General features: G+C 41.5%; 1 protein-coding gene across 1 annotated transcript in view; it reads right to left on the reverse strand.

The window, feature by feature from the left end:
* CEP78 (centrosomal protein 78) overlaps nt 1–27,951 on the reverse strand; it is a 462,742-nt gene that overhangs the window by 103,939 nt on the left and 330,852 nt on the right. Inside the window, exon 14 of the mRNA XM_069230075.1 lies at nt 14,576–14,739. Within this exon, the coding sequence (XP_069086176.1) occupies nt 14,576–14,739 (164 nt within the window). The remainder of the gene's footprint in view (nt 1–14,575; nt 14,740–27,951) is intronic.

Below are 27,951 nucleotides of genomic sequence, written 5' to 3' on the forward strand. Positions count from 1 at the left end.
ACTCTGTTGGACAGCGCGGCAGAGGTCACCATATGTCGCCAGAGTCTGAAAGATCATCTGGATGCGACAGCAACTAGCGATTACATCGCGGTTGAGACAGCGGATGGCCGCGTTCTCCCACCCGATCGGGTTTATGATTTAACAATTCAGATTGCGGGAGACGTGGAACGAATTATTAGTGTAATATTTTGGGATGAGCTTACTAGTGATATCCTGTTGGCTGAGAGAGACTGGCCACCTGAACACGTCTGCAAACTCCCTCATGGGGAAGATGTCATTTTGCCTTCTTTCTCCGATCTCGTTCCAGAAGCAGCCAAAGAAGCCTATGCTGCTGAATGGGCTTTAGCGCAGGCACCTGCACTGTACCGTAATCATGTAGGTTGGGACAAGGAATCTCCTTGTCATGTTATTCCCGTTAGGTCTACACCCCAACCCCAGCCGCAATACCCTGTTAAACATGAGGCGAAAGCTCTGGTAACGGAGATACTGTCACAACTTGAGCCCTGTACGTCGGCAATGAATAATCCACTATTTCCCGTTGCAAAACCGGATCATTCATACAGAATAGTGGTTGATTATAGACACTTAAATAGTCATACACGCACATATGCTATACAAAATTCACACAGCACAGCACTGATAAACAATATAGTGCGTAAAAAATCTAAAACTACATTGGATATATCTAATGGGTTTTTCTGCCAGAATTTAGCACATGACCTAAGTGCATTTTCTTTTGGCTCTCAGAAACGCTTTTGTCGTTTACCTCAAGGCTATAAAATTGCCCAGGCCTGTTTTCAGCCCGTGTAACATAAATTTTGCACGAGCTTGATTCCGATGCATTGTTCTATGTGGATGATATCTATCTCACTGACGACGCCCTCGACATTCATCTTGCGAGGGTCGATCGGATCATTTCGGGATTTGCAGCCCTCAGTTATAAATTAAATTTTTTTAAAAGCAGGATAGACTTTGTTGGTGTATTGTTCCTGGGATATGAGCTATCAAACGAGGGGAAGAGCTTGGCCCCGCACTTCCTAGAAAAGTGTGCTCAATTACAGCCTCCGAACACACTTAAGAAATTACAGTCATTACTGGGTTTCTTTAATTTTGGCAGAACATACATTCCAGATTATGCAGAACGCATCAAGCCACTTTATGACTTAATTCAGCCCAATTTTTCTAGCAGACGATGGACGATTGAACACACACACATACTTAGGGACATGCAACGGGACATGCTGGAAGCTAGACACTTACAGACACGTGACAATAAAACAAATTTGGCCATCAGAATAATTGCTGGTGCCCTTGGATTTACTTATGTCACCTTCAATGAGGATGACACAGTACCGATAGCATATAAATCACATTTATATTTGAATGCTGAAAAACGTTTTGCGCCTACAGAAAAGATTCTGACAGAAGTTCACATGGCCGTCATAAAGGAGAGGGCACTTGCCCAGCGGAAACGCATTATTGTTGTCTCCCCGGTGCCGGCCTTAGAGGCTGTCACTAAAGCGAACGTTCCGAACGCTAAGGCATTACATCCACGCTGGATTCAATGGGCAACGTCTCTGACCGCCACTGATGTTGGAAATGTATTTGACCCAAGACTTCAGACACAAGAATTTCTCCAGTATGAACAGGAGTAACCCGCTCCGCTACATATTTTGCCGCTGGACAGTTATGCTACTATCATTTATACTGACGGATCGGCACAACCGGCTGTAGGTACTAAACATCAATACTCGGCTGCTTGTGCAGCCGTGTGCGGGGTACTGGAAGACGGAGTTTTCCATCCTCACAATACCTACACGCAGACCTTGGGGACTGCACAGCCCAGTTGGCCGAGCTTAAGGCTCTTCTTCTAGCGCTCGAACATACTGCGGCAGGAAGCCAGACTTTGATAGTCTGTGATTCATATTACTGCGTCCAGTCATACAATGAATATCTCAATCATTGGAAACTGAACGGGTTTAGGGATTCTAAAGGGAACACCATTGAACACAAAATGTTGTGTGGAAGGGTGGCTGATCTTAAGGATAAGCTACCATGTGTCCATGTAGTTCATACATTAGGACACCAACGTGTAGGAATACACGTTGCCGGCAATACATTGGCTGATGAAGCGGCCAAAGCATCAGTAGCTACGGCTTCTGTGGCTGCAGTGACTCGTTCTCGGACGAGGTTGGATAATGATATACTGATTGCCGTTAAAGCTTCGGCTGCAGGCAAAACCCTTCCGAAAGGTTACCCTACAAACTATACTTACCATGTCAGTGCACAGACTGTTGCTTATACAACAATTCCTGGGGTTGGAGATCGAGTGATCCCCAATGAAGACCAGAGATTAGAGCTGATTACAGCGCACATGAGGGTGTCGCTTCTGCACATGCTGGTATACAGGCCACGATAACAATTCTACAGCAACGATACTGGTGGCCTGGTCTATGCAGACAGACTAAACAGTATGTCCTTTGCTGTGACATTTGCCAGCAGATTAAGGGCTTTAATATCAAACGCCCTCCGCAGATATCCCTCTTAGTGTCAGACAAGCCACTCCAGTGTGTGTACCTAGACCATTGTGGTCCCTTACAGCCTGATTGTGCATACAAATACATTCTAGTGGCTGTGGATTCCTGTTCTAGATTCCTGTGGGTATGGCCACAGCGGTCGGCTGACGCCCGGACTGTTATAAAAGATTTGCTGATCTTTATCGGTACATATGCGGTTGCAGCATTCCATTCGGACGAGGGCCCTGCATTTGCCTCTAAAGCATTCAGGGACACCATGGGGACGATGGGTGTTGAACTCCATTACTCCTCACCATACCATCCCGAGGGAAATTCGGTCGCGGAGAGGCGTAATCGTGATCTAAAGCAGTCCTTAACAGCTCGGGTATTAGGTTCAGGCCGCAGTTGGTTACACCACCTGTATGGGGTCCAGAGAGCACTGAATAATCTGCCAAGACGGTCCTTGGGGGGCAAGTCTCCATATGAGGTTCTCTTTGGGATACCTATGTATGTCCCAGATCTTGATGCCCCTGGTATGGTGGCAGCAGAAACGCCATTTGACATAAATAAACGTCTCACTGTTTTACAGGAGCTTCAACAATTTTGTGATGATAAATCATCTGCAAGTGCTGCTACCTTAGGAATAAGGGAATTGGCGAAAACTTCGACTGGCTGGATTCCTAACGTTGGGGATCTGGTTCGTGAGAAGATCGCTGTGAAAAAGGAGTTCGGTCCATCATACAGAGCACCTGTACCAGACTTGGGAATAAAAGGCACCAGGACTGTCATCCTACCACCATTGTCAGGTTCTAAATCGAATAGATTCATCTCCATTGATGACATCAAATTACACCATGTGGCCGATTCTCCACAGTAGACCAGGAGGTCCCTTGGGTGGTTCCCGATCCCCTCTCACTACCCAACAGGACATCCATCTACATAGTAGGATGAACATCACTACTACTGACTATGCAACGATGTCAACTGCTGTTCCAGATTCTTCCTCGAACATGGGGAGGGTGGAAAATGAACTTTTGTTGGTTCCAGTCACATCTTCGGTGTCCACCCCGCTTCAAGATTTGGCTGTATTTTACACGAACACTTCCACGACTAATGATGTTGTTTATCAAGAACCTCCACGAGCGGTGGATCAGAATTCAGCGGGTCCTGTGTTTGCAGAGACTTCCTCTGGCTATTTCATTGACATTGATAATTTTTCTTCGGATTCATCCTCAACTGTGTCTGACAAACTTACAAAAAGTAGTAAGCTGTATCGATGGCTTACAAAGAACTATTTGATCTACCCATGGAACTATCTATGGTTCTGTTTGACATTTATTGCATTATTTTTATGGCTTGGTTTTGTGACTGTTTTCTTTTTGCTGATTAATGGTCACTATATTCCTGATCGCTCCTCTGTGGAGCCTGTAGATTAAATTTTAACACCACATCATTCTTCACATAAGGTCAGACGGGATTTGTCCCCTGTCAATATTACAGCTATACCAATTACTGATGGGATTGTATGGGACAAGGTTCCATTCGATATATACGGGCCTACAGAGATAATTCAAATACCATACGTGTTCAAAATTTCAATGTCTGATGTTATTACACCTAATGTTGTCTCTGATGATTGGGATGTCCAAACAGTTGATTATATGCTAGCTGAAATGAAGGACTATTCCGCTTTTGGAAGTGATGATGTTTATGATTATACAATGAATTATGGGGAAATGTTCTGCTATAACAATTGGGGACATCATTACCTACACCGTGCCACTAGATATAGGCCTCTCTTGAACTACACACAGTGGGAACACTGTTCGACGCCACAGGAGGGGAGTCCAAAGTATTACAGCGAAAAATTTACATACTTTTCCGGGCATGATACAAGAAAAGCAGAGTCGTATTATTTTAAGATACCTCCGGCACAAATTAGAAAACTTTTGCTAACAGATACAAAATTGATTTATTCAGATCCCTTCGTTTCCCAGCTCTCGATTGAGGGTTACGAATATTGGAAAAACACTATTGATTTGAAAAGTGTAAGGGGAACACAAGATTGGCAGATACAGGGTAAAGAGGCTTTGTTTCGGGCATGCCTGATTCCTGTGCAAATTATTTTCTTAAATGACACTATTGAGCAGACATCCTGTCTGGGGTTAGCAAAAATTAAAGATCTGAACACGCCCAGTATCCCTACTCCGACAAAATTTAGAGATTGGCAACACTTTCTTAATGTCTCAGAAGACAGGCTAGATGCAATGGTTAAGGCTGGTACCTATAATTCTTCACTTTCCCGTCCCTGCGGGTGGTTGGTACGGCCCTCCGACACTGATATGTGTCAAAAGCGTTTCTTGAACTCTTCAGGGGTTTTTTCAATTAACAGGCCTGACACTCGCTTTCTATCAGGTCAACATACAGGTATAATTACAACATACAGTGTGGGTAAGCTGTGCCAGCAATGGGTGCAGACAAACACGTTAACAGCGGTTAAAACACACCTGAACACTCTTTCTGACAGTACAGACTTACAGGATTTTCTGTTAGGTCCTAGAAAACAGCGCTCGAAACGGTTTTTATATGCTATGTACAATGAAATTTGGAAACTTTCCCAGATTGAGGCTGCTGCACGTTTAAGGCAACTAGATAAAGAGAATTTGGAAAAAACATTAGCTGTTGTCGACAATGGCATGAACACGCTGTCCAACAGGATTTATTCACTATCGAATATAGTGTCATCTGCTATTGATATCACTCAGACAGACTTGTCCCGGTTATATCCTGGGCAAAAACAGCTACGTTCCATCATGCAGCTGGGTTGGACATTACAGACACTGAAAAGTGGCCACATTCCATGGAGGTACATTAATGGGAGTGAACTATTCACTGCTTTTAATTTTTCCAGGGAACAAGAGACAATGGCTAAAAGGGAGGCTAGTTTCACCCTGCTTCAAGTAAAAAAGTTAGATAAGTTGCCCTTCACAGTAGCAGAGAGTCCTTCAACTATCTGGCTCTTGCATGGCATTATTAATTTACCGATTTCAACGTTTCGTTTCTCGAGCTGCCTGAAACATCTTGCAGTGGGACGATATGAGCAGCTAGGAGATAGCTTTATTAAGGAAGAATGGGAGTTGCCCTTTGACTATAGATGTTTGAATGGTGAACAGGAGGTCTTTCTTAGCGGAAGTGAATGTGAAACTGCTGGTCGTCATTCTATGATATGCAAACAGGTGTCTCTTCACGGTCTTTGCAATGCGGGGGTCGCAAATTTGGCCTGTTTTCTGAAGGGTACTCCCGTCCCCTTGATTCGTCCAGTGTTTCATGTACTTTCCAATGGCAGTTATGTGGTACTGAACGATGAAAGCTGTTGCGGCTTGCGACCTGGAATTGCCTACGCAATCTCAGTCACGAAGGTCGTTACGTGTTGTGGACATGTTTTGTTTCCCCCCCACACGAGAGATAAAAGTATCTGAAATGTGGCCCCACATAGATACTATTAATGTGAACTATGACAAGTTGAGTAGACTAAAAGGCGCTATTGTTTCAGAAACAGGTCGCCTTGACATCCGCAAAAGAGACGTATGCTCTCCAGATTGTGAGATCATCAGCCGAGATACAATCCCTTTTAAATACCGATTTCCCCAAACACTTTGGAGAGTTGGTATCCAGAATATTCAATGCTTCAAGCACCACCGGGATTGTTCATTTCTTTAAGGCTGTCGGGTCTGGTTTCGTGTCCATCTTCCAGACTGTCTTTGGAGTCATCCCATCAGCCATCCATTCTCTCTTTTCAAGTGTGTTTGGTGGCTTTCCAATTATTTTGGCTTTGATTGGCAGACTACTACTGCTATTTCTTCTGATTCGCGGTGGTTGTTTCTTTCCAGCAACGCAGAGCAATGGAGCCGCTCCAGTCAACTCCACTGTGCCGTGAGCGCATGGTTCGGATCTTCGGTACACCTTTGCTGGTGAAACTGGAGCTTGACTGGTCCTTGTCATTCCGGCCACTTCTCTGGTGTGTACAACCGGTCTTCCGCTGCATATGGTGTCTCTTTGAGCATCTGCCTATTGTCTGTCTTGCTGTTGCACCGACATCTCCTGTGGACCACGAACTGCTAATGTCCCCGATGAGGGTTCATACACGGTCATGCCCCTTGAGACTGAGGTTGCTCCGCGAGGCCACCTATGAGCCTTCCGTTAGAAGATCTAACATGGATGAGGACACTGCAGCTAGTATCGATGCACCGGTGAATATGGCTCATTTCTGCTCTGTGGATCCGTTTGTCCGTCCAGCACTAGACTTCACTTCGGACGATGTTGACACATTTTTGAGGTCCTTGACTGGTGACTTCGATGACATTCTTCAAGATCCTGCGTATAACACATAATTTGATGAATTTGCTTACCATTCCCGATTCCAAATTATGCAATTATATTACAAGTTTGCTGTACTCGTCATAGTTGATATTAACATCTCTGTATGTGTTTTTTTATTTTTTTTATTTTTTAGATAGCCTTGTTTTACCGTGTTTTCACACACAGCGATTTTTGATTATTAGCTTCTTTTATTAGCTTGTTTTTTCCTTTGGCTTTTTTAGTTCAGGAGCAGCTTTTTAGCGTTTTGGGTTCCTGTACCTTCATCATACCTGTTACGGCAATGGGGAGGGTGTAGTGAATCCTAGTTTGTTTTAATGGGATAACAGGAGTTAGCTTGGCCGTAGGCTTGTAAACTCGTGCCCCCGTCACCTAGTGACTTTTAACCTACTTAGCTTGCTCTGTCTTAGCCCATTTAATTATTTATTTCTTCTAAGATGGCTGCCTTGTTTATAGTTAGGCCACTTGTTATGAGTTACATTATCAGTGTCACCGTGCCAAGGGGTCAAGTTCAAGCACCAAAGACAAACAAACAGTAGGTGTTCACACTTAGGGATTTTCCCTCTCTATACTTTCGAGGGATTGTTGATATTAATTGCCGTCCCAAGCATGCCTGTTCTCTATTGTTTTGGAATACACCTACGTCAGGGGACCTTGTAGATCTGTATAAATACATCACACTTTAGACAGATAATCAGAGGGATTCCGACCAGAGGGCATCGCCACCATCGCTGATACCGATGCTGCAGTCATTTTGATGCTGACCCAGTCTTCGTGTCCCTACGGAGTCTGAGATAGAGACCTCATTCCAAGGTAACAAGGGTTGGGGGCTCCTCTCATGGACACGGCTTTGGCAGATTAGGTTTAGCAAACCCAGCTCTCCTTTAGGTAGGAGGTTAGGCCTACTCTCATCAGGGTATTAGGGCATATTCCATCTTATATATACATATATATATTTCTTTCATATATTGCAAAATGGTGGGGGTCTTCATAACAATGGCTCTCTTCTTCACAATACTGTTACTTGCTATATTCATTATCCTAATCATTGCAGTCCATGCAACTTATCGCAAATTGCAGTTATGTTAAATAAAAAGCTATTATAACTTTACTGCATCTGTGTCATTGCCTGTGTTTTATTGAGACATAATATATCTGTGAGAAAAGGGTAATTTCCGTTTAACCACGACAACCCTGAGATATCTTATTTTGAGTCCATGCGTAAGCGACACCCAGAAATCACTTTTTACTATTGTGTTTCTGGTGAGGTGCTGCTAGTGAGCCGGTAAGGTCGGGACAACAGTTGCGACTTGTTGTAGGAAAGACTCAGTCGCCTACAAACAAAAGTACTGTTGTCTTTAAACCAGCAGTCTTGCTCAGAGCAAGAGTCCAAACTACGACACAGGTTAGAGGCCGAAACATCGGTATCATAAACTAAATATCCTGGACTCGCTGCTCGGGAGGATAAGCCCCAAACTGCACTGTGTCCAGAACAGCTCTGATGAAAGGGAGCTTCTGAGAGGGAGTCAGGTGTGACTTTGGCACGTTTATAGTGAACCCCAGCGAATGCAGGAGGTTCGCCATAGTCTGAAGGTGGTTGACAACGGCCTGGGGCAAACAAGCTTTCAACAACCAGTCATCGAGCTAGGGAAAGATTGACCCCCCTAACCTGCACAGATGAGCTGTTACCACGAACATCACTTTGGTGAACACCCAAGCACAACTGGTGAGACCGAAGGGGAGCACAGTAAACTGAAAGTGCTCGTAGCCCACCCTGACCTGAAGTAGCCCTTGTGGGCAGGCAGGATGAAGATTTGAAAATACGTATCTTGTAAATCCAACGCTACCATCCAGTCTCCTTGATCTAGAGCACACAAGACCTGAGCCAGAGTGAGCATCTTGAATTTCTCCTTTTTGAGGAAGAGATTGACGTCCCACAAATCTGGAATAGGGTGAAGAGCCGTGTTCTTTTTGGGAATCAGAAAGTAGTGGGAATAACAACCACTGCCTACTTCTGACATCGGGAAACTTTCTATGGCTCCCTTGGTCAAGAGAGCCTTAACTTTCTCACGGAGCAACACTAAGTGATCCTCCATTAGCCGTTCTTTTAATAGAGGCATAGATGGAGGGAAAGACTGAAAGGGAAGGGAATAGCCCTTCTGTATGAACTGCAAGACCCATTTGTCCAATGTTATGGACCGCCAATGAGGGAGATGAAATTGAATCCTCCCTCCAACTGGACAACTGTGGTTTTGCAGAATCACACTAGGAGGACTTGGGTGCTGTGGAGGAGGGGGGCTGGGTAGTGGATGACTTCTAGCCAGACCCTATGGGTCTGAAGGTACCACAACCTCATCCCTGCACAGGATGCCAACCTGACGGAGGACGGTGGCTGGTCTGTGGATGGTGCATAGTACCCCACCCTTTCTGAAGCCTCAAAAAGGGCAAAAAGCAGACTGTTGGCGAGGGGTTGCAGAGAGGCCCAAGGACGACAAAGGGCCTTCGTCAATGAAATTACTCTACCCAGCGAGTCAGTTGTGTCCAAACCACACCTAATCATAAACTTAGCTGCATCTCTCCCATCTTTGACTCCTTGGTTATAATACTGCCTTATTAGTACAGACAACCCCAACCACTGTGTTACATTTGAAATCCTGACTTTGTGTTTCTACTAACCATCCACTCTTAATACATATTATCTACCAATATGGAGGATATGTGGCTCCTAGACATTAAGCCCTCATTGTGTTATGTAAGATTTTCTGTATATTGATTTACATACTTGTATGATTCATTGTCTCTGTATGATGTGTGTGTGTGATTTAAAGTTCTGTGACACAATAGATTGGGATTAAAACAGTATAAAGGATATTGCTACAGTGATTGCAGTCCTTTTTCCCCACCTTCATTTTGCTGTCAGCTGCTCACTGTTCCTTGAACGCCTTTTATGCAAAACAGCACCCGCCGAGGAAACATTTGTATCCTTGTTTTCTGTACACTACTGTCTAAAGTTTCCGACATATAAGCTATCAACTTGTTCACAGATTTTGACTCCTATTCTACATTTCAGTTAGGCGCTGGATGTAGCCTTTCTGATGGCACTCTTATACCCAAAACATAATTACACACCGAACAACATATTTCAAATACAAAACACACCACATACGTACAATACACACCACATACTTCCACATCATGACACAAAATTTAACAGCACACCACATAAACTCCACAACATGCCACTACACATACTACCATTCCACATAATTACACATACTCACTGTACATAATTCCAATACACTAAATACAATTTACTATCCACACAATTCCACAACAACAAATTCTAATACAATACTTCTCACTTGCACTTTTACCAACACAGCTATCTCCTCGGCACACACCAACTGCCCCTCTGATCTCTCTCACACTACCACTACTCCTCATCTCACAATACCACTGCCCCCAGTCGTTTCTCCCTTATATTACCTACCTCTCTATATTCTGCCTACTAACACATGCTACCTTCCTGTATCACTTCATGCTTTGCAATGGCCCACCTCTCCCATCCCTTCTCCATTTGCCCCTTCAACTTCTCACTCTACCTCCCCCTCGTGTACTCTCTCTCTCACCTATCTATCTCGCTCTCACACACACTATCCCCACCTCACTAATATAGTTAACTTCAAATCTTCACACACAGTTTCTTTACCCTGCCTTTTCAAACTTTCTGTCCCTCAAGCACATGCTCTCCTCTTCTTCTTAGGGTGTCTTCTACATACACATTAACTCCCTCTTTAAGTATCTGTGGCCTGCTCTCCCCTTCGTTCTCACACACTATATCTGCTCCTCTCAATGTCAATAACCACTACCTGCACAAACTACTTATCCCTCTCATTCTTCCTATCTATTCTCTGCAGCTCTCACCATTATCTATTCATCATGCCACATAATTCTACTACACAAATGCACACAATTTCACAACACAAATAAACAACTAACAATTCCAATACAACACACAATTCCACTACACACCACATACATCCACTACACTACAAAACAAAACACATAGGTAAACAAACATCATTTACAATGCCAACAGCTCTAACACTCACAAACGCAAGACCTATTGCATTGCAGATGCTTGTGTTCTCCGGTGGTGCTTTTGGGGGCTTGTTATGAAGCTCCCTAATTTCCTGATTTACTGCGGTATCCTCAGTAGAAAATGCTTTCAGTTTTCCACTTCAATTTCATCAAGATGGCGTTCAGATGTGCCACACTTTTGGCATACATCCAGAATGCTACAACTCTAGTTGCTCTTTAGAACACTAGTGAAGCTGCTGATCAGGGAGTTAACTGGCAGGCTGCTGCTGGTGTAGAAGGTGAATGTTTCAGTCTGCATGTCAGAATGTTTAATGGAACAGAAGAGGAAGAGATTTGAGAACTCACTTAAAACATCCTAATTTTTCTTTCTACAGCACTAACCATAATTTCTATAACAAAATGAACACCCTTACGTTGTTCCTTTCCAAATTAAATGCTTTAGGTTTTACTAGTTTGATTCAATCAAGACGGCTTCAGGTGTGCCACACTTTTGTCATAAGTAAGGCTGTTAGTGCTATAGTTGTTCTTTAGAACACTCTGGGAGGCTGCACTAGAACACAAGGGAATCAACTGTCAGGATGCACCTGTTGGAAGTTCACGTTTTAAAGAGAATGTCAGACTTCATTCTCATATGGCTGAGACAGACTCTTTATTTACAGATAATATGCTTTCATTTTAGCTTCTCAAGCAACTTCCGTAACCTCTATAGGAAAGTAATGCGAAATCAGTTTTCTCTCAACATGACTCATTAAATCACAGCAGAAGGTTTTTTTACACAGGGTAAAATCACTGCAGAACTCACCACTGTTCCTGAAATTAGTATGGTACCATCAACAAATGATTTATATTGTAACTAACATCTGTTATCACCCTTTATATGGTCTCTTTTTTTGTGATCGTCAAAACCTGCCATTCACTTCAATGTACTTGAGTGGAGTGCTATCATGTATATTGGCCCCAAGATGCATAGCCAGTAGGTAATATATATATATATATATATATATATATTTATCTATATATTTATAAAAATAACATATATATATTTGTGCTTCCAGTCCTGAAAAGAAATAAAAATAAGATTTACTTTCCCCTTGATGGAGTGCACTGCTAATTCTTGGCGTATATATATATATATATACACATCCTGCTGGTGGTCGTCAGTAGGTATAGTTAGGACCTAGTTTCCATTGGAAAAGCATTTTTTGTTTTGGTGATAACTTTGGCGAGGTTTGAATAATCTTCACAAAATTTTCAAAACTAGTTTGCCACTAACTTCAGCTGCTGTTTAGAATGTTTTGGGGTGATTTGTAAAGCAGAGGCAAAAAAAATGGGTTGGGGATCCAAAAACGCATTTTCCCTATGCAACTTCTCATAGGGATGTTAGACATGACTACAGACACCGAACTGCCGGGTGGAATTACACCTCGTTTGGCAGAAAGCTAAATCTTGGTCCAAAAAGAGTGCTTTTTTGTAACTAATTTGGTGTACGTTTTTTTTGTAGTTTTGGAGTTATTAAAGACAAAAACAATTATGTATAGCTAGAGACGTAGATCTACCACAGCAGATCCACGTGCCAACAGCAATGCCATGATTGGCTGGGGGCCAAAGGGATGGGGGCTAATGAAAATCAAATAGGATATAAATGGTCAGGTTAGAGGTATCCTGACTGCATGAAACTGATGGAGGGGTCTGTAAGGGACCCCTCATGGGAAAGAAATTGCCCCAAAATTGGGTATTTTGGGGAGTGCATAAGGATGGGCAGATCCTCAGTAGTGCTCAGGGCAGTCCCAGTGTGAATCCACAGAGGATCTGCAGATCCAGACCCCAATCAAAAAGCACATATATCCACTCACTCAGACAGAGCAACACAACCAGATACACACTCACATCCATACAGCCACTAACACACCCACTTACACACCCATACAGTCACTGATACATCCTCTCAGAGGCCCAGAGAACCACTCACACAGCCATGTATACACCCATACAGCTACTTACACACCCACTCACAGACCCATTCAGCAAAACCACTGACACACTCACATACCCATACAGTCACTGAGACATCCACACAGCCACTTACACACCCACTCATACACCCACCACACATTCACACATCCACTTACACAGCCGCTCAGAGACCCCCAAAAACACTTGCACACCTATACAGTCACTGATGCATTTACTCTGAGACCCAGAGAACCACACCCACTCACAGACTCACATAGGCACTCATACACACACACAAACACAACCACTCACACACCCAGAAAACCACTCATACACCCACTCAGACACTATACAGCCACATACACGAGTGATGACCCAGAAGAACACTCAAACACCCATTTACACACTCATACAACCATGAACACACCCACTTACAGACCCAGAGAGCCACTCACACACCTACTCACAGACCCACACAGGCACTCACACACCTACTCACACAGTCACTTGCACACCTATACAACCAGTCCCATACCCATTCAGTCACCCAGAAAATCACACCCAATTCACACAACCATAGTCACTCACACATCCACTTACAGACCCAGAGAACCACACACACATATTCATTCACGGACCCACACACTTACACACCCAGTTGCACACACATACACACACACCCCCATTCGCACACCTATATAGTCACTTATACACACTCTAAGAGACTCATACAGCCAGTGGCACACCCACTCACACTCAACTCACAGACCTACTTACACAACCACTCACACATCCAGAAAACCAATTGCATACCCATGCAGGCACTAGAGAGCTACTCACCCACACAGGCAGTGATACAGTTATATAAACTGCAACAGGATATGTTTGCATTAAATATGTTATTTTACAATGAATATGTGCTTCTGGTTGGGAACAGATCCGAGGATCCGTTGCTGACCTGCCTACAACATAACCAGAAGACCCCTAATTTGGCTAGGGATCCGTGGCAGATCTATAAAAGAAATAAAAAAAAAAAAAAAAAAAAAAACTTGGTGTATTGTATTTATAGACTGCATAACGTACCTTACCTTGATTAGTTAATTGTCACTTTTAAACTTGTAGAATGTATAATGAGGATAAAGAAGTGAATAAAATATATTTCTAAACGTGTTTAAATGTAGATTACTAAATTGATTTTATAGGTGAAATTCCCTAAAGAACCAAATGTTACAGGAACATTATATTATAGTTATAAAATCACATTTAAAGAACCGTACAAACTGACCATGTCATGAGTGATGTAATATGTGAGGTACCAGTGCACTGCGGAGGAATAAGTTATAGTTAGCTAGGGTAACTATAACCTCTGGGAAACCTTTGTTTTTCCAGTGAATTGCTGAGGTTTTTTTAATTCCATTTCCTAGCTATAATGTGCCTGTAACTTTTGTTTTTTTAATATATGTGTGCGCGCGCGCCTCGCCATATTAATTAAAATCTATAACTAAGATTGCGGGATCATCATATTCTATTACATTTTTGAGTTACTGATAACAATTATAATGTCTATCCATATAGGTTTAACAATATAAAAAATAAAGAGGCAGAATTCAAATTAATTAATAACCTACCCTGCATCCTTGAGAAGATCCAGGAATGCATGAAACTTTTGAAAAGAGGTCTCAATGCTTTCTAAAACACCTTCATCTTCTAGAAAGGTACTTGTCGTTTGTTTGTGAACGTCCTCAGAGAGAGACAAGTTGATATGTCTTAACCGTGTATTTTCAATTTCCAACTGTCAAAAGAAAGGTGAAAGTCTATTAGAATAAAGTTCCAGAAGAAATAAAAACTTTAAGAAATTACATTTATAATGTACTTTTGACTTAGTGACCCCCTGACACCTTTGATGGTAAACTATTGAACACTACTAGGGGGGTGGAGGGGACACAAAGTAACAAGATTCACATTTTCTACCTGCACAGAAAGAGTTCTTTCATTGGTGTTCATTAGGGTTAAATGCATATAGCTGAAAAGATAGTACGCTAGTCCGTTTCGTTGCAAGTTGGTGCCCTGCTGTGTTGGAACAGGAGCCCCCGATCACAATTCTCCCACTGTGATTCATTTTCAGGGTCATTGACTTGTCGGGATTCTTGCTCTTGTACCCTGAAGCGGATTTAGCTGACGAGATAAATTTGTGAATGGTCATAAAAATGGGGGTGACAAGCAGACATAAGTGTCTACTAACAGACTAGGAGAAAACAGTGGTACAAGCCAGTGTGAGAATCATACAAAGAAACCACAACCAAGAGCAGCAGACTTCTGGCAGAGAAGACCATGCAGACCAGTAGGCAGTAAGAGAAGAGGGAGTGAGAGCTGCAGTGCCCTGCTGCTGAGGGAACCCAGGCTCCCGAGGACCAGCATTTGAATCTGCTTTCCTGGGACTCCGGCAAAAGAGGGGGTCTTTCCTGCTAATGTGTGAATGCAAAACACATCAACACTGTACTGCTTGTGTTCCAGCTGTTGCCAAAACAAGCTTTGTAAATAAACGAATGATAATATGGCCCCCATCTGGTTCCTGTAAGGAAAGAACCAGCAGGAGTCGCAAGGGGGACATCACCAGAAGCGTGACTTACGAGAGCCTTCTACACTCACACCCAGCACTCTCGCTCTTCCACTTTATACACATATTAAAAAAACACTTCTCTGGCTAAAAGATTACCCATTGATGTTTTTCTTCTGAAACAGAGAACTACTATGAGTCATAATTCAAATACAAAACGTCTCTAGTGGCCGTTCCATTTCAAATACAAGGCCTTTCTTTAGTAGGTGTAGTTGCGGCTGCTGGACCAATTTCGACCGGGGGGATTGATTCATCTTGTTTTAAACTATAAAACAAAGCACAATCAGGTAGTTCTTGTTCTTTGATTATGAGGTCCTGCAGTAACCCACCAACAATTATCTAGCTTCATTCACATACTCCTCGTCCGTGTCTTGTCGCAGGTATAGTCAATGACCCGTGTGTGTGGAGTCGCAATAAAACACCTGGCGGACGGACTTACTTTAATTCTTGAAAGTTTAGCAATATTTTTGGGAGAAAGCAAAAATGCTCCAAAACGTAGGAGAAACGAGCCTGGTATAAGCATTTGCTTTACACAATTGTTTCAGGACAAAGGTGAGATGAAAAAGGATCACGTTCAAGTATGAGCAGTGCGATTTCTGTTGGATCTTGTTATTTACAATTGGTGTGCTTTCCAATACACAGCTTTTTTTAACCTACAGCAATCACTCTCTAGAAAATATTTTATACCACGTAAAAAATTACAAAACTTATTTATGAAGGGAATTATGTTTTGTTCTTTTGAGGGAACAAAGTACTCTGCAGTTGATGTCTTTGGATTTTATTGGAGTGCAGACTGCAAATACACACAGATGTGTGAGGGAATCTTGTACTGCCGCTGTCTGTGCTGCACCAGTTCAGTGTGGAAGCGCTCTGTGCTTTACATATTGGGTGCACCAGGGAAGCTTGCGCTGCTCCCACCCGTTATGACTTGCTCTGTTACGTGTAAAGAAATCTTACACTGCTACTCTCACTTCTGCTGCACCGGTCCTGTCTGCATACATCTGTAATCCTGCTGCCAATGTTGTACACTGTTACTGCCTATATTGTATGTGTGTGGTAAGGGGTCTGATGCCATTGTCCATATCATACCTGCTGTGTATGTGAGGCAATCTTATGGTGCTGCTTCCATTGTTCTGTGTAAAGGACGCCTGCTTCAGCCAATGCTATACGTGTTCTTCATACGTTAGCGCACCTTGATAAAACATCATCACTACTATGGTTTCTTTAATTAGCGACAGTTGTGAACCGAGTTGCTATTACCAATGCTTGGCTACTCCTTCACAAAAAGAATTCCAGCTCAGCTTTTGACGGTCTCACAGGGGATCTAGGGGTTGGCCAGATGTAATGTCAGCACTACCATTATCTCTTACTGAAGGTGACAGATCCAGAGCAAAAAAGGTAAATTTTCGTTTTTTTGATGCTATGGCTGCCGAGTGGAGAATGGGTTGTGGTGTATATTGAAACTGAAGACCAGCAACAGCCGACGGAAGGGGTGGAGGGATATTGTTGAAACTAAGCCAAGGTGTAATGCTAGAGGTTGGGCAATCTGAATCCTTAAATTTATTAGAGGATAACAATTCTGAGAACAAGTGCTTCGAAGCAAGAATCAACATTACTTTTCAAAGGAACCATCGAATGTACTGTTGCTTACATGACACACTGCAGCATAAGAGAACCGTGACAAAGGTAACAGGTGACAAGTATGCTCCAGGGGGACGGACTGGCCTATAGGGCACTCTGGCAGTACCTGAAGGGTTAGTCTAACAGATCAGTATGTTGGCCGTTTTTTGGCTGTTTCTGGGCAATTTGTAGGTATGGTGGACCAGTGTTTACTGCTGATTCCATGCTATTACTATAAACATTTTCTGCACCAAGCACAAAGTCATCCAGTCCCAGTATCTTGCAAACCACTGTTATAGGGCATGTCTGTGCAAGTTCAAAAGTGCACCAATTTCCAAATGTGAGCCACTTTTTTTTTTAGTTATCTCATTCACTAATGGGGGCCAATTTTATTTTGGTGTCTGGCCCTAGTTTGTCTCCCAGTCCAACCCTGACGATCCAGTAATCAGAAACACAATAAGTACTGCATACAAGACTATAGTGTCTGCAAACGAAAACAATGATCGTCATAGGCTTAGTTCTTAAAGTGTGCAGTCGCTCCGAGAAAGGTGTCACTATCTACCAATAAAGAAAAAGAAAAGCATGAAGTGAGTGCAACCTTTCACTAGGAGTTGAAGCCAGGGTAGTCTGAAGAAATGCTCTTATGCACCCTACAAAGAGCACTGAAAATGTCACCTTCTGGGAGAGCTTACAGTTCTCCAGCGTTATCAGAGGGAATTTTGCATAAAACCAAAATGTTATAAAATTCCATGTACATTAAAAGGAAATCAGGAATAAGCAAATTAGGTCTGCACGTTAATATTGTTATATTTTAGGTTTAACGTTAGCCAAATGAAGACGCATTACCGTCACTCAAAAGGACAGTGGGTAAGGATTCACATTTTTTAACTTGGAAATGCTTGGAAAATCTTCACATACCTTTTTTCACATCCGTCTTCCTCATACAAACTCAGTCACCCCCCCCTACACTAATTCTCCAATCTGGTACTCCGTAATGCTTTAGCAATGTTTTCTTCAGATCTGCACCTTTCCACCCTGTCAAACAAACCACTCTAGGCTTTCTTCCTCTCATAGCCTTAAATGGTGCCTTTTGACTGACACTGTTGGGAGTCGTGCGATATGCCTACACTAACTTGTTAAACTCACTCCTCCACTGACCTCCTTGGTGTGTGGCCAATTGCAAACCTTAAAGTGTCAGGTTCCACATGTTCACAAGTCCATTACTTTAGAGTTAATACACTGATCACTGAATTTGATCAGCATCATTCACTTTTGGAAAATCCTTCATCACTTGGGATACAAATTGTACACCATTATTGTTACAATTATCTCGGGTATTCCTTCTCTCTCACACAACTCTTCAAGAAACAACATCAAAAGTGGCGAGTTGGTTGAAAAAAATCGATCTTTGGCCATCTCGAATAATAATCTATAACCACTGAGGCATACTTGGAAAAAGTCCCCAAAACACTATATGGCCCTGAAATAGCTAAACCATTTTTTTTCCTAGGGACATACATTTTATTGGTTTCCGTCGGTGGATGCTGTACCATCCTCTGGGACTTATCACGCCATGCACAAGGTACACAGTCACTAATGCTTCTTTCCACATAACGTCAAGACTAGGCTACCAATAATCAGCTCTAATTCTGTGCTTGGTCACACTAATGCCAACATGGCCCTTATGTGCCAACTTCAAAACGCGGCATTTTAAAAACTTGTGGTATCACCAGTAGCTTACCTCGGAACAGGACTGCCCCAAGCACCGGCATTTCCTAACTAACATTATGATAAGACTCGGCAAAATGAGAAGCTAAACCTCTCCTTGACCAACCTTCTTACATGTACTTTGACTGCCTATAGAGCTTCAGCTGCACTTACTGTCTGTACCCATTATTCATGAGATAGCCTCCTTTCTCTGATATCATTAGCACTGGTCACAATACATTCCTCCCCACAATCATCCTCTTCAATCTCTTGTATCGCCGATAAGCATGACAGGCAATCAGACAAAAACATTTTTCTTACCTGGAACATATTCCAAGCTATAAAAATATAACAACATTTTAAACCTATCTTGACATTTTGGCAAATACTTGGTCTGTACCTTTAGTGGTAAAAACATCCACAAGAAGCCAATGGTCAGTGCAAATAACTAATTCAGTGCCTCAAACCAACTTCCAAAATAATTAACACCTCACAAACACGCCAAAGGCTCTCTCTATGGTAGAATATGACACTTCTGCTACTCTCAAAGGTCTGGATGTATACGCTGTGGTATCTTCTTTACCATTTCGATATTGCATCAACATAGCCCCAAGACCCACACTATAACATTTGAACTAATTATGCTTTTGTCATGTCTGAAAACGTTTCAATGCTGGAGCAGTAGTTATGCTCTTTTTTTAGCAGGGAAAATTCTTCCTCGCATTCAGCAGACCACTCAGATTTCAGGTTTTTCAACATCAGTTCCCACATGCACTGTTTTGTCTGCGAACATGGAACTAAAACAAGAATAATAGTCTGCCAATCCTAGAAATGATAGCAATTGGTCTTTGTATTAAGGAGACTCTTCAACAGCCTTTACCAATTTAATCTTGGGCAACATACCAGCTTCATCCAATCAGGGTCCAAGATATTCCACACCTTTTACTCCAATCTTAACATTTGAACAAGCTGATGGTTGACCCACTTTTTTTCAAAATACTCAACACGTTACCAAACACACTACTGTGAACTTTTATACTTTCACAGAACACAAGAAAATTGTCTTGGAAATATGCTACATTTGCCACACCCTGGAAAAGCTGATGCACTGAGTGGAAAAAAGCAGATGCTGACACCAACACAAAAGACATGCGTATGAACCTGCATGCCCCTTCCAGAAAGTTGAACAATGGTAGTGGTCTGGATTCTGGGTGTAACTCATCTGATATGCCTAAATAGATCCAAGGTAAAGAAAACCTTAGCTCCTTTGATTGTCATCAGCATATCACCCATGTTGGGCAGACAATGTCCACCCAAATGGCCTTATAAATGTCACGGAAGTCCACACAGTCATAATTCTCCTTTGGCCACCTTGGCTGTAACCACAGGAACCAACCATCCTGATGCATCAAACTCCTTAATAATGTTCAAATTACATGACCTCTGTAACTCTTTTCTCATTACCAACGCTATACTATGGGGTTCGTGCACCTTGAAAATTAGTCCATCCTTCAGCACTTATTTTGTGACCACAACTTTTGAGTAATCTCAAATTACATTAAAAAAACCCTGACATTTCTTTTCACAGTCCTCACAATTTGCCTATTTTACTATAGTACTTGCTCCTAAAACATGATTCAGGTGATTGGTATCTAGATTTCTGAACAAATCCTTTTGATAAAGTCACTTCAACAAGCAAAAAACACCCTTAGCAATGTATATTTTAGACAGGTTTCATGCCCTGAAATTCCTGTGATCTTTCAAAACACCCTAGTAGCTCACTCAGCCTATTACCACAGGCTATTAACTTTATGTTGGGAGGATTGAGCATCCGATTTGGAAATAGGTTAAGATGTTCTTCACCAATTAAATAATTTTGTACTCCAGAATCTACTATAACTTGTACCTTGACTACAATCAATCAAAACAGTACAAAAAGGAAGGTCCTTCTGTTTGGTGGAGCCTACCTCAGTAATGTGCAATTAGTATTCACCTCTCATATTGTTTGTTCTATTTTCATCAACAGAACTTGTAGAATTTCGTGACCTTCGCAAGCACTACCACTTTTTGGATTGCACAATGTTGCAAAATGCCCTTTCATCTTGCAATTCCTATGAATGACCTATGGTAGGGCCAGTTGGATCGGTGTGAAGATGAACTTTTGACCCACATTTGTAGCATGCTAATTCTTTGTCAATGACAGGAACACTTTTACGTCCCACTGACATGTCGTTCCTTTTGGCATTAGTCTTGTTATATCCTTGTCACTAGCTTTCCTGCATCACTGGAAACTATTTCCTTCAAACCCTTATTTGAGTTTTCTGTCCTTTTTACAATGACAATAACTTTCTGCAAAGTCAAATTCTTTGTGTTATGTAATTTGTCTTGGGTCTTTTTTACTCACCTTTTGTACCAACTGATCTGATATAAATTAATCCAAAAACACGGGTTTAAGCCTGAAGACAAAGTTGCTATGAAGTTGTCAACAGTTTCTCTAGGAAGTTGACTTCTTTTCAGAAACTTGAATCTTTTTACCACTCCTATTTTCTTTTTCTTTCTGGGACTGAAATCCTATATTTGCATTGTCATCTTGTAATCATCATAGTGCACTTGAGCACTCGCTGTCCTTCAGCCCTGAAACAATGTTAAGGCATAACTAGTTTGTGGGAGGCAGTAATTATGTCTCCACCTATTGCTACAAAATAGGTCTCGGAACCCTCCTTCCAGTCTTCCCAATTTACTATTAGTTCACCAGGAGTGTTTAGGAAGGTTACTGGCGCAATCATGACTTCCTTTTCACACTCAATAGTTCAATATGGGTGGCTTCCCTTGAGTAAATGAATTCCCGTCCTTACCAAACAGACCACATTACCTCTAAATTGTACTTTAGTCTGGAGGGTATCTCAGGTGCAGAGCCAATGTGTAGATTTCCGCTGGTCTGCTGCAGTTTTGATCAGTGCTGGATTGCAATCAAGGACGGTGTCATGGCTGGTTCCCAGAACACTGTGGGCACTATCATCCTTGTGCAGATATAGTGCACCCATCACCAGTGAAAAATCCTTTAATCAAGAATCAAGCTGAGGTGAAACTGGGTGAGGCGTTTATTAAAGATTTAATGCAGGGTGGGAGCTTGCCAGCCACTTGTGCTGGAGTGCAAGTTAATTAATACATTTTTGAAGAATCTAAGTGTAAATTAAAAGAGTAAAGTGTGTATTAAAAATCCGTTTTGAAATTAATGTGTTTAAAATGTACAACGTGTAAATGTCAAAAGTGGAGGACACCACCACCAATACATGTTAAATAAGAAATAATGCTAGGCGGAGGGCGAACTCGCGGAGCTCAAAACTACAGTCGCCCAGCTGATGACCCGCACGGGCGAGCTGCACCACCGAGCCGAAGATGCAGAGAACCACTTCAGGTGCAATAACTTACATTTTGTTGGCTTCCCGGAGGGAGCAGAAGCAGGCCAGGCAATTGAGTTCTTGGAGAGCTGGATCGGATCCTGGGTACCAGAACGGCATCTCTCCCCCTGGTTTGCGATTGAGTGGGCCCACAGGGGTAGGAAATCATTGACTTATGATGATGACTCAGATGATGAATTTATAATGCAGTTACTGAGAGTCGTCCTCCCACATATGTAGCACAAGAGACAAGTCCATGTACTAGTACTGGTCCAAGTGCACTAGAAACAGTTGTGGTAACGCAAAGTCAAATAGAGGTTGCAACTAAAGTTCCTACTATTACCGTAACTCAGACACCTATAACTTTAGACTACCCTATAATTCCTATTTAAGTTCTGTACTGGGCACAACAGTGCCAGAGGTGCAATCATCACAGATGTCACAGATTTACCAGAAACCAATGATGGTTCAGGTGGAGTCTACACTTAGTTCAATGGCTCCAGTGCAAGTTCAGACAATGCTGAGGTATACACCTGTAACAATATCATAGTCGAATTCTTCAATGCTATCAGGTCAAAGTTCTGGAGTTATTTACTTGAGAAATCAGGATGTTCAATCAAGTCCAGAAGCATTAAAACTACCTGTTACTTTCGGTCCTGTTGTACCATTGTGTGCCCAGGGAAATAAACGAGAGCAATGCATAGAATATTTTAAATTCAAATGCAGAAATGGAGGGACTCAAAGTTACTGCTGGAGTCATGTCTTCAATGAATCGGACTTTTGACAAGACAGGTCCACTGATTGACAAACTATCCTAGGACTTCACAGATTTTGGGGATGTCAGATTTGAATTCAAATTTGTTTCTGATTACACCGGAGACGTTTTGTATAACTCCATAGAGTGTGCCCAAATGTAAATCACAGTGCCTCATTACACGGTTTGACAGCAGTTAACAGACTTTTTGGAAAAATGAGTGGAGCGAAAACAAATGCTTAAGGAGGAAATTAATTGAACCTGCCAAGACTTAAATTAGAATTGATAGAAATGATTGAGGGAACACTTGTCTTAAATAGAACTGACTCATATAATGAAGATGAGATATGCTTCAAGTGTAAAAATGTTACAAACAGAGCAAGGTTAGCACATCAGAAATGATCAGAACTTGCAGAGAAATATGAGGTAGAAACTGAGAAATCAAAGCCACTGAAAAGGAGTAAGATAATATAATTTGATTCAAAAGGTATTAAGAACATGAGAGTAGCGGGAATAAAAATTCATATTAAGAAATTAATTCCGAATATTCAAACACAGGGAGCATTAGATAAGTGGCTTGACACATAGGAAAAAGAAAAGAGATCAGAAGAAAAATGGAGTCTGCTAATTCAAATGTTGATGTGCAGCATCTTGGTAATCCGGTAAAGGTATTATATATGAGAGATGTACCTAGAAGGAATAAGATACATGTTCCTTTGAGTGGGAGTGATATTTTGTCATTTACAAATGACTACACAGAGACAGAGAGAAACCAGTGGAATGGTACCAGTAAACAGATAGATTTGTGAAGCTTGCAAAATGCTTGTGGAAACAGTAGTTGTAGCTGATTTGTGGGTTGAATGCAAAAGAAGTGTTGACTGGCCAACAAGAGAGCCTCCATGAGATTCAGTTACAGGTGCACCATCTTCTGATGTAATGAAATACTACTACAAAGTGATTGAATTTCTGAAAATGAGAATTTCACCTAAAAGTAGTCAACACATGGTATTATGAGAGGTTGTTTCCGGCATTTTAAGATTATAGTGGTAAAGAAACAATTGAGCCCAAAGACATGATTCATTTTTTGTTCAGATTTGCTGAATGGTTGAGACCTGAAATTAGTCAATTGCTTAAGAGTCATTTGGTTTGCTGGCAAGCAAAACTGGTTGATGAAGTATTATAGTTTGCCAAATACTGTAGTGACGAGGTTGAAATGAAACAAAAGAAATTGAAGGAAAAAGCAATGGTGATGCAGAGTAATGCGGCACAATCAGGAATGCAGGGAATACTTCCACAACAGGGAAACTTTCAAGTATTTCAAAATCAGAGACTGGCAAGAGGTAGAGCTAGTGGTGGAAATGGAAACCGTGGCGTCAATTTGAATACTAATGTTAATCCAGGTTATATGCAGACAATGAAAGGGATGTTACCTTTTCATGCTTGCGGGTTCCTTGGGCATTGGAACAGGGAGTGTACAATAATGGTGCAGAAAGGTGTGCATGAAAACAATCTTTTTCCCAAATTTGAGAGAACCAAGAATAAGGTGTCCTAATTTAAATGTCCAGAATATGAATAATCAAATGCAGATTCCTCAGCAAATGCAGAGTCTCCAACCGATGCAACACATATTGGTGCCACGTTTTCAGGCACCACAGTCGCCACAAATGAAGCCCCAAATGCAAATGGTACCAAAGCAACAAATGCAAATACCTTAGGCTCCAATGGCACAGCAACAGATTATGCTTTCTCAGCAGAACACAGGTCAAAAGTTAAATCACAGTAATAATATAGTACAATAGTTTACACTTCACAGTGAAGATAAATCAAAGGATGAATTGATGAGTGAAAGTTTGGATGAAGAAGAATGTGTGTTACCAGCTTCATTAGAAGCGGGTCAAAAGGGTCCTTATGTAAATGGAAAAGTAATGGGTGATCAGGTTTCATTCCTAGTTGATTCAGGAGGTACACGCTCTACAGTAAGAACTGCAAATGTTCCTAATGTGCCACTTTCCGGGAAAACAGTACAGATTGTGGGAGTTACAAATCAATTACTGACGACCCCAATTACTGAACCAATTTCTGTTAAAATTGAAATTTGAAAGCTTACACAAATTCGTAGTCTGTGGACTCAAGTCCAGTTTCCTTACTGAGAAGAGATCTGTTGTGCAAAATAAAATGTTCGGTTACCTGTACAAATGATGTAACTGCTATTCAGACAAATAGTGATGCTAATGATGATTCATCTATGCCAACTGAATGTGATTCATTTAATAAAGAATTTCCACTGATTAGTTTCTATCCTGCATTTACAGTACAAGACCTGGCAGTAGATCTCCTGGGTACAGTTACTTTCAAAGTTTGGGATCTTTCTGGAAATTGATCAAAAGAGTTGAACCAATTAAAGCCACAGTTAAACCTAATGCATTTTTTCCACAAACTCTGCAGTATTATATGACACCAGATGTAATTACAGATTTTGTGAAGCAGGAAGTTCTAAAAGAAGTGCTGCGCAACCCATGTAATTCTCCTAATATGGGTTTGCGTAAACCAAGTGGGAAATTTAGAACTGTTCAAGATTTGAGAAACATTAATGATAAAGTTGTCAAATGTTGTCCTGTAGTGCAAAATCCAGCAGTGATTTTGTTTCAGATCCAATGTTAGGCAGAATGGTTTACAGTGGTGTACTTGTCTCAAGGCCTCTACATAAGGATAGCCAATTTCTTTTCTGTTTTAAATTCTGCAATCGTGTGTATGCTTCGTGTAGAATTCCACAAGGTTTTTCCAGAGTCTCCTTCGATATTAAATCAGGTCTTGAAAAATAATTTGGAATGATTGAAAATGCCTTTCCAATCAGAATTAGTTTAGTACATTGATGATCTTTTGGTTGCTTCAAAGAGAAAGGAAGCATGCAGGCAAGATACTATTGCCTTATTGAATCATTTGGGTGAGAATGGACCTAAAGTGTCCCCAGCAAAATTACAGTACAGTGAGAAAGAAGTAAAATATTTGAGACACCAGAAAGAAAAAAGGTGCAAGGAAAGATTCCAGAGAGAGTTACAGCTATTTTGCAAATGAATCCTCCAGTTACACAAAGAGATGTCAGGATGTTTCTGGGAATGGTGAGTTACTGTCGCCCATGGATTCTTAATCTTTTTGTTATTTCCAAGCCATTGCAGGAACTGACTCACAAATATGTAACTGACCCAGTGCCCTTTGATGAAGCTTGTATGAAAGCTTTTACTAAGCTGAGAGAGAGTTTGTGCAGAGCACCAGCTTTGGGAATGCCTGACTACACGAAATAATTTTTGTTATTTTGTCATGAACTGGATTGTTGTGCCCTTTCTCTCCTTGCACTGGTACATGGTGGTGTAAATCACCCCGTAGCATATTTTTCTGCTACTATGGATACAGTCGTAGCAGCTTTACCTGGCTGTTTGCAGACTGTGGCGGTGGTTGGATTGAGCGTCAATCAGTATGAGAGCATTGTCATGGGACATCCTTTAACTGTTCTTGTCCCATATTCTGTTAAGGTTTTGCTTACTCGAACAAAGACCCAATACCTGACAAATGCTCGTCTTACACGTTATGAACTTCTCATTTTAGGCTCTCCAAATGCTACCTTGAAGAGGTGTACAGTGCTTAACCCAGCAACCTTGCTCCCAGTAGATACTGTTGAAATTGTAAAACTGAAAGAAATTGGACATGACTGTCTAGAAGTTACTGTATTGTGCACAAAATCCAAACCCAATATTCTGGATACTCTGTTAGAGGAAAATGTTCAAATTATTTTTGTTGATGGCTCTGTCTGAGAGATAATGCGGGAACACTGAAATCTGGATAGGCTGGGTGCACAATTTCTGGTATACTTGAAACATCATGGCTTCAAAGAGTATTTTCTGCACAAGTGGCCGAATTGGTGGCTCTTACTAGAGCACGAGGTATTTCTGCTTAGCTTAAAAGTTACAAATTTTACACTTTGGGCAGTTATGATCACAGAGAGGTTTCATGACCTCTTCTGGCTCACCAATTAGAATACATGATTTGTTATAATCCCTAAAATTAGAGGATTGCTGTGGTTAAATGCAGTGCACACCAGAAATCAAATGATTTTGTTTCAATGGGAAATGGTTATGCAGATCAAGTTGTAAGGTTTGCATGTTGAAGTGCACTGTTTTGATAGAAGAATGGAAAGAATTCAATGTTGATGAAGTAAACCCAAGTTTCACATTAACAGTGATTGATACATGGGAGGAAATCAAAAGTTTGGAAGAAAATGTTTCTGAAGATGAAAAGAAAGGTTGGATAAAACTGAAATGCTTTCAAAGAGATGCTGATGACATCTGGGTTTCAAATGAAGGGGAAGTGGTTTTGCCAAGCTGTCTATTGACGCAAATGGGAAGATACTATCATGGTCAGGCACACATTGGCAGGGATGTAATGATTCAAACATTTGAGAAATCCTGGTTCAATCCAAAGTTTAGATAGGTTGCTGAAGCAATATGTCACAGATGTGTTACATGTCAACAAATGAACATGGGGAAAAGAACAATTGTCAATTTGAGTCACACGGGAGGAGAAGGAGGTCAATTCAGCAGAATGCAAATGGATTTTATTGAAATGCCTGTGTGTGTTCGTCTGAGTTAAATGTTGGTGAATGTCTGTATTTTTAGTCACTGGATTGAAGCTTAAACCACATGTAGAAATGATAGCCTCACAGTAGCAAAGCTGTTACTTAGGGAGTTGATTCCTCGTTTTGGGTTTACGGCCTCTTTAGAATCAGACAGAGGAAGTCATTTCAATAATGAGGTGATAAAATTACTATGTTCAGCCTTAAACATTGAGCAGAAGCTGCACTGTAGCTATCGCCCTGAAGCTTCTGGATTAGTAGAGCAAATGAATGGTACT

This window comes from Pleurodeles waltl, chromosome 1_1 (assembly GCF_031143425.1).
Source record: "Pleurodeles waltl isolate 20211129_DDA chromosome 1_1, aPleWal1.hap1.20221129, whole genome shotgun sequence".
In the NCBI taxonomy this organism is placed as follows: Eukaryota; Metazoa; Chordata; class Amphibia; order Caudata; family Salamandridae; genus Pleurodeles; species Pleurodeles waltl.